This window comes from Tyto alba, unplaced genomic scaffold (genome assembly GCF_018691265.1).
Source record: "Tyto alba isolate M040663 unplaced genomic scaffold, T.alba_DEE_v4.0 Super-Scaffold_16, whole genome shotgun sequence".
Classification (NCBI taxonomy): Eukaryota; Metazoa; Chordata; class Aves; order Strigiformes; family Tytonidae; genus Tyto; species Tyto alba.
Window position 1 is genome coordinate 24,038,711 of NW_024881278.1, and position 7,925 is coordinate 24,046,635.

The 7,925-nt window shown below is 53.9% G+C and overlaps 1 protein-coding gene across 2 annotated transcripts; it reads left to right on the forward strand.

Moving 5' to 3' along the window:
- Positions 1 to 1,590: 1,590 nt before the first annotated feature.
- On the forward strand, positions 1,591 to 6,677 carry SIX3 (SIX homeobox 3). Of its 2 annotated transcripts, XM_042789920.1 has the most exons (3): positions 1,591 to 2,692; positions 5,128 to 5,287; positions 5,732 to 6,677. In XM_042789920.1, exons 1-3 carry the CDS (start codon positions 1,932 to 1,934, stop codon positions 5,831 to 5,833), a joined length of 1,023 nt encoding a protein of 340 aa, XP_042645854.1. In that variant the 5' UTR covers positions 1,591 to 1,931; the 3' UTR covers positions 5,834 to 6,677. The 2 variants fall into 2 exon arrangements, with proteins under 2 accessions (XP_042645854.1, XP_042645855.1); XM_042789921.1 differs by lacking the exon at positions 5,732 to 6,677 and having other exon boundaries at positions 1,595 to 2,692; positions 5,128 to 5,509.
- Positions 6,678 to 7,925: the final 1,248 nt, after the last annotated feature.

Below are 7,925 nucleotides of genomic sequence, written 5' to 3' on the forward strand. Positions count from 1 at the left end.
TGTCGGTATTGTTTGCTACTGTGTGTGAACCTATTCAAAATATACACTTTTTAACACCAAGCAAAGTCCTGTCTAAATATACACAGTAAGTCTGGAAAGATGTCCATGACCCGTACAAATCTCTGTAAATCACACTTCCATAGCTACAGAAACTAAACAAAAGAGTTACCAGCTCAAGATGCTGATTAAATCTTCTTAAAAGCAACATACCTAATAATAAATATAGTTGCATGGTAGCAAGGTCTGGCGACCCAGATAGGTCTTACTGAGGGATGGACTCAAACCACCACACAGATCTTCATTGCTCTCGATTTAAAAAAAAAAAAAAAAAAAAAAAGGGAAAGGGAGAAAGAAAATAAATCTGGGTTCAAACCCGCTTTTGCTCGCCTCCCTTTCCTTCTCCCCGCACAGAAGCCCTTCAAGTTCGAGGCAGAAAGAAACCGCGGGGAAAAGGAGAGTGTGGTGTAAAGCCCCAGCGAGTTTGGGGGTGAGGACCAGCCTCGCAAGGTCGCCGGGCTCCGGAGAAAGGAAAGGGGCGAGAGGAGGTGAGGCGAGTGGGAGGGGGAAAGCCGGAATGAAATAAAAACAAAGTGGAGAGAGGGAAGAGAAAGGACAGGGAAAGGGAAGGCGAGAAGGAGCGGGAGGGCGGGCGAAGCCAGGCGTGGGACGGGGGAGGCAGCGAGCGGGGCGCCGCCGGAGCCGGGGCGCGGAGCCGGGCGCGGAGCCGGGCGCGGAGCCGGGCGCGGAGCCGGGGCGCGGAGCCGGGGCGCGGAGCCGGGCGCGGAGCCGGGGAGCGGAGCCGGGCGCGGAGCCGGGGAGCGGAGCCGGGGAGTGGAGCCTGGGCGAGCGCAGAGGGTTCGGGCTGGGCGCCTTGCGCGGCTCTCGGCGGAACTCCGCGGGCAGCGGATCCCTCCTTCCGCGGAGAGGGGCCGGGAGCGGGAGAGGGGAGGAGAGGAGAGAGACTCCTCGGGGAAGCAGGGCTAAACCCTGCCTGTACTGTATGTGCCTGCTTCTGGGAGGGTCACCGGCGTGAGGATGGGTCTAATGATCTCATCTTTCTTTTCTTCCCCGGCACTATTAGTGCTCAGATAGGCAGAATGAAGTGAAACTACGTGCAAATCATGTGTAAATTGTCTCAGTTAGGAGCCCTTTATCCGAACGTGTATCCCAGCCTGGCCCATTTACTTTCCCCCCATATCTCCTTTAGCTTTAACGAGGCTCGTTAAGATCACAATAATATTCCACCCTCTAATTGCTCATCCCATTCAACAAATATGTGCACACTGCTTTTCGCATTATTTGATCCCTTATTTAGGAGGGGTGTGGAGAGGGAGGGGGGAGAGACGGGGAGAAGGGGAAGTGCCGAGATTAGGAGTTGCAAAGATTAAGAAAAAAAAAAAAGAAAAAAAAAAAAAACCAACAAAAAACAACCAGGCTTTTCCACCAACCGCCCTGCTTCCCTCCCCCCCCGTGCATTTGGGCGAAGTGGTAAAAACCTTCCTTACGTACTCCGTAATGATTGGCAGGGCTGACAGTGATTGGCAGGGGCTGCCATGGCAACGCCACAACGACACTCAGAAGACCAATAGAAAAGCGAAACAAAATGTTTCAGCGCTGCACTCACTGTGGATTTAGGGGAGATATTATGAGGCTGTTGTCATTAGGGCGATTGCTGTTGAATCACTGAATCCTGACTCGGCGGCGGCGCGGGGCCGGGTGTGTGTGAGTGCGTGTGCCCGTGTGCGTGTGCGTGAGCGCGTGTGCGTGTGTCCGCGTGTGCGTGTGAGTGTGTGTGTGCCCCCGTGCCTCTATGTGGCTGTGTGTGCGTGTGCGGGTGTGGATGCGTGCGCGGTGCGTGTGCCCTTTCCTCCCTTCTTCCTCCCTTTCTTTCTTTTCTCCTTGACTTATCTCCCCCTCTCCCCGGTCATCCCATGGTGTTCAGGTCCCCGCTAGAGCTTTATCCCACCCATTTCTTCTTGCCAAACTTCGCCGCCGACCCGCACCACCGCTCCCTCCTTCTCGCCAGCGGCGGCGGCGGCAGCGGCAGCGGCTCGGGCTGCAGCCCCGGGGCCGGCAGCGGTGGAGGCGGCAGCTCCCGGGCACCCCACGAAGAGTTGTCAATGTTTCAGCTGCCCACACTCAACTTCTCCCCGGAGCAAGTGGCCAGCGTCTGCGAGACGCTGGAGGAGACTGGAGACATAGAGAGGCTGGGGAGGTTCCTCTGGTCGCTGCCGGTGGCGCCGGGGGCATGCGAGGCCATCAACAAGCACGAGTCCATCCTCCGCGCCCGGGCGGTGGTGGCCTTCCACACGGGCAACTTCCGAGACCTCTACCACATCCTGGAGAACCACAAATTCACCAAGGAGTCCCACGGCAAGTTGCAGGCCATGTGGCTCGAAGCGCACTACCAGGAGGCCGAGAAGCTAAGGGGTCGCCCGCTGGGGCCGGTTGATAAATACAGGGTGAGGAAGAAGTTTCCGCTGCCCAGGACCATTTGGGATGGCGAGCAGAAGACGCACTGCTTCAAGGAGAGGACTCGCAGCCTCCTGAGGGAGTGGTACCTGCAGGACCCTTACCCCAACCCCAGCAAGAAAAGGGAACTGGCTCAGGCCACGGGGCTCACCCCCACGCAAGTAGGCAACTGGTTCAAAAACCGAAGGCAAAGAGACAGAGCAGCGGCGGCTAAAAACAGGTCAGTGGGGCTGCGGGGCCCCGCTCGGGGCCGGGGAGCGAGGCGGGCGGCGGGGCCCCGCGGGCGGCCGCGCTCCGCTCCGCGCCGCGGCTCGGCTCGGCTCGGCTCGGCTCGGCTCGGCGGCCGGCAGCGCGCCTCTGCCTCTGCTTTCCTCCTCCTCCTCCCCCTTCTCCTCCTCCATCACCGCCACCGGGAGAAACCGGTCCCCTCGCCGGGCGGGTAGGTCTCCCCCCGGCAGCCGCAGGGGTGCGACGGGGGGCAGGAGCGGCTTAAAGTTGCCTGGCGCTCCCCGATCCCTGCCCGGGCTCCCCACGGGCTCCCGGGGTGCGGGCAGGGCTGGAGTTCACCCGCGGGCGTGGGCAGCTCCGGGCGGGCGCGGGGCGTAGGGGCCGTGGCGGGGGCAGCGCCCGGCTCTCCCTGCCTCCCTCCCCGCCGCGGCTGCCGCTTTCCGCGTGGGAAAGCTCACGGCCCCGGGTCGGCGGGCTCGGGTTTACTTTCGGCTGGCCGGGCTCTGCGCCTGGCCGGGCTGCGGCGCGGCTCCCCGCCGAAGGGCCGAGGCGGGCGGCGGGAGCCCACGCGGGTTTCTGCAGGGCGGGCGGCTCCGCTCCGATTGTTCGTGCTCCTCTGCGGGCGCGGCGGGACCTGCACACGCACACGCACACCCGGTGCCCTTTGGATCGGGCAGGAAAAGGGAGAAAAGCCTTTCGGAGGTCGGGAAACCTCTTTTTATCCCCATCCCCATTTCTCTGTTTACACCACATGGCGATCTGGTCGTGTGTTTACTGTGCATTTACTCTTGTATTTATTTGCGTGTCTCTCGGTGTCTTTTTTTTTTTTTTTTTTTAATATATATATATATTATTTTTAATTTCTGCTTTGCCATTATAAAAGCGAGGCACTCTTTTTTTTTTTTTTTTTTTTTTTTTTTTTTCTCTCGTTACCCTCCGTAAAAGTTATTTTGCAAAAGAAAATGGACCCTTAATCCAGTTTGACAAACTGTTTTAATTTTAATTTAAGTTTGGCTACCGCTGTAAGCGTGTAAACAAAACTTCTTGTTCTTGTAAATGCTGTCTCTTAAATTCCTCCTAATTATAGCACTGGTGCTATTGATTCAAGATTCTGTAGGAGAAATGCAACCTAAAAGTGCCTAGCCATTTAATTTCCATTAAATGGAAAACAGATCAGTTTAGGATTGTAAATAAACAGAAGTTGCCTACGGATGCTTTTGTTGACTCAACGCTGTTGACAGCAGATGAATGCACCAGGAATTGTAAATGGGAGAAAAATCAAAGACGCTGAAATTAGACAACTTAAAATAACGAGAAATGTAGAATAAGCGGGCTACATTTTTCTGTTCTTTGCAGGCAGTTAAATAGAAGATACCCTGGTGAGAAGCAGTTGAGCGAAGTATGTATTTTGTTTCACACTGGCAGTGTTAGGCGCTAGAGGTTGTGGCTGTCTGCTTAGCCCAAGACTTTTAGCCCTTATCGTCGAGTCAGGCTTTCTTTGGGTTGCGAGCAGAATAAACGAGCGCATAGAAATATTCATAACACTCTAGGGAACCTGAAAAACATTGATTGCTTCTTACAAAAAAAAAAAAAAAGTCGAACGTCAATGTACCCTTAAGTGTTGACGGAGAAAGGACCAGCACTTTAAAGATAATTTTGGCTTTCAGATGGAGCAGGGACTTAAATTTCGAGCCGAGAGAATCGCTGTGTTCCACCATCGCCTTTTTTTTTTTTTTTTTCTATTTTACTGGTAGCGCTGCGTCCCCGGGACAGGACTTTCCTCCAGTCCTGCCGCAGAGCCCAGAGTATTTATCTGTCCGCTGGAGAATTTGTAGACAGATATTATCTGGAGCACAAACTGGGGATCCTGTACGATCCTTTCCCGCTGCAGACGGGCCCTTGCAGCTTTTCTCGGCGGCCAAGTGCCTGAGCAGCTCACACGGACACGGGTTTCTCCTAGGCCCGCGGTGCTGCGGGGATGAACGGCTGTCCGGGCAGAGCGAAGCCGCCGCTCCCGGTCTTCAAACCACGGGGCAGGGAACCTCTTCCCACCCCCACCCCCCCCCACCCCCCCCAACACACACCCCCGCCGCCTCCCCGTCCCCTTTCAAACCGCGTCCCGGCGGGTGCCCTGCCCCCCGAGGCGGCCGGCCCCGGCGGCGTGGGGAAGCCCCGGGGGCGCACGGCTTGGCCCTACCGCTGCCGGGCTCCGCGGGGCTCCGCGGGAAGGCGGCGGGGCCGGGCCAGGCCTGGCGCGGGAGGGGTCCGCTCCGCACCGCTCCGCACCGCTCCGCACCGCTCCGCACCGGGCCGGGGCCGCGGCCGTCGCCGGGCGGGCTCGGGGTGGGGCGGGCGCCGTCCCCTCGGCGGCGGCGGCCGGTGTCTCAGAGCGGCTGTGCTGTTGTTTTGTCTCCCGGCGCGCTGCAGGCTCCAGCACCAGGCGATAGGACAGAGCGGCATGCGGTCGCTGGCAGAGCCCGGCTGCCCGACACACAGCTCGGCCGAGTCTCCGTCCACGGCGGCCAGCCCGACCACCAGCGTCTCCAGTTTGACAGAAAGAGCCGAGACGGGCACCTCCATCCTCTCGGTAACCTCCAGCGACTCGGAATGTGATGTATGATATCGGAAAACAAACAAACAAACAAATAATAAATAATAATAAAAAAAAAAATAAAACCCAAATCCAAACAGCCAAGCACCCTCTCCCCGACCCGAGCAAAACAAACCGAGGCAACCTAGAATCAGGACACACACACGCATGCACGCACACACACAGCCAGGAGGAAAGAAAAGGCCAAACCCGACCCAAACATAGTAGCAAACAAACAGACAGGGATCAGAGAATCCACCACCACCACCGTCAGCCAACACCACCACCAAGAGATGGAGCTAAAACTTCAACAGTCACAAACGCTGGTGCTGCAGCGGGGGGGGGTGGGGGGGGCGGGAAATAATAATTATTATATATATAAAAAGAAAAAAAAAGAAAAAAAAAAAAACAAAGCAAAAGTGACAATTGTATTCTTTTTAGGACAAGCACGATTTCTCCTTTGCGCTTTTCCATGGACGCATTTCACCCACTTGCATGATGATGATGATTAAATTTGTATCTGGGAAAAAATATTCTCTATAGTAAAGGAAAACAAACAGAAACCAGACAAACAAACGCAAACTCCGATCGAATTTGTACAAAACTCAAAAATAAAAAAAAAATATTAAAAAGGAACTCCTTGAAGAGGGAAATAACAAATGTTTATCGCCTTTTTGTTGGTCCTATTTCTCTCTATATATCCCTCTCCCTTTCTCTCTGTTTTTTGTTTTGTTTTGTTTTGTTTTGTTTTGTTTTTCTTTAAGTCCAAGTGATGGTCCAGCCAAGATGCAATTTTCTGTTTTTTTGTTCAGCAGACAATCATTTTATTCGTAAGCACCTTTTTTTCTACACTTCTGTCACTGCCTGTGTGGGTACTGGTTATAAATGTGGAAAAAGAATAGTTATGACTGTAACAGATTTTTATTTTTATTTCAAAATTTTATATGAATTATGTATATCTTAATGATGCGGTCATTTTCCCAGTTTGTAATATATGTGTAGAAATGCTTGTATATGATATTTGCTCTACTCTTTCTTTCTTCCTCCCCCCTCTCTGTCTATCTCCCTCCCACCCTCTCTCTCTCCTTTTTATTTTCCTTGACTCGGTGTTCCTTGCACAAACTTAGCTGTCAAGATCTGACGTGCTAGGTTTTCAAAAGGGACCTCAGCGATAGAAAAAAAAAAAAAAAAGAAAAAGGAAAAAAAAAAGCTTAGGGTGCAACTGTAGTTATCTTATGCAAAAGCTATTTTGAGTATTTCATAGCAGCTTTGGGGGTTCTCTTCTTAAACTCCACGTAGGACGCTTAAACTATTGTTTCCTTAACTGCGTGTTTATCTATATGTACAAACTTTCTAAATGAAATACAGTATTCCATTTTCTTATCTATCCAGCGATGTTGGTGTTTGTGTCCGCCACGGAAAAACACGCTCTCCCCGTGGGCGTCTCGCCCTGCGCCCTGCCCCGCCGCGGCTCCGCGGGGCGCTCAGCGCTGCGCTGCCCCCGCCGGCCCCCGCCTTCCTCCCCCGGCTCGGCGGGACACCCCGGAGGGATTTGGGGGGGACGAGGCGGCCCTGCGAGGAAGGCTGCGGCCGGCGGCGGGGACACCGGGCCGTGGGTCACGGCCGCGTCCCCCCGGGGCTCCTCCGCCACCGCGGGCTCCAGCGTTTCCCCCCCTTCCCGGTCCTTTTTTTGTGCACTCTGAGCTGAAAAGCTTCCCCGGGCTGCCTGTCTGCAGGGCCGGGTGTCTCCGGAGAGCGGTTAAGGCATTTCGGGATTTGTTTTGTAGCTTTAAATGAAAACAAAAACATAAACTCCTCGCCCTAAGCGGGCTGCAGCTCCTCCCCTAGAATCCGGAGTATATTGTAATGTGCTGAAAGAAGTCTTTATTTGCATGACTAACAGTATTTCAGCATCTTTTTTTTTTTTTTTTCCTCTCTCTCTCCTTTTTCTTTCTTCCTTCTTTTTTTTTTTTTTTTTTTTTTTTTTTACTTTTTCATTAAAGTTTTGCTTTGCCCTGGGCAGATTATTCAGCCGTGAATTAACGAGAGGTAAATTCTAAACTTGTTTTTACTTGAAAATACAATTTTGAAACTTACCAGGGATTTAGAGAGAAATGTGCCTGGAATTTCTTGACCATTTCCAAACTAATTTGGACTTCCGATCTACCTCTGTGCTGCCCGAGTCCTGTCTCCCTCTTCCCTCCTCCCCTGTTTTGGGGAAGTCCGCGCTGGGTTTACAGAAAGCCTTAGGAAGCGCCTGGGGCTTCCCCTGGCATCCCCCCGCCCCAAGAGGCTCCCTGGGGAACTCGGAGAACCCCCTAGGGTGTGAGATCTTAGAGCAAGCCACTAGTGGGTAATTTTAAGGAATAAGCTGATGTGCCAATACGTTCATACACCTTTGATGCCCCTGAGGAAAAGCCGTGCATGTGTGCGCAGCGAGCATGTAGAGGACGCGTGTGTGTGTGTGTCCCCCCCGCCGTGAGACCTCCCTGGCCCAGGCAGGAAAGGGTTTCCGCGCTGGGCCGCTGATCTCCCGCGAACCGTGGAGACCCGCGTAGTGGTGTGCATGGGAGGATTTTTTTTCTCCATTTCCCCGTGGGAGCCACGGTGGGGAAGGACACGGACGGCCTGAGTC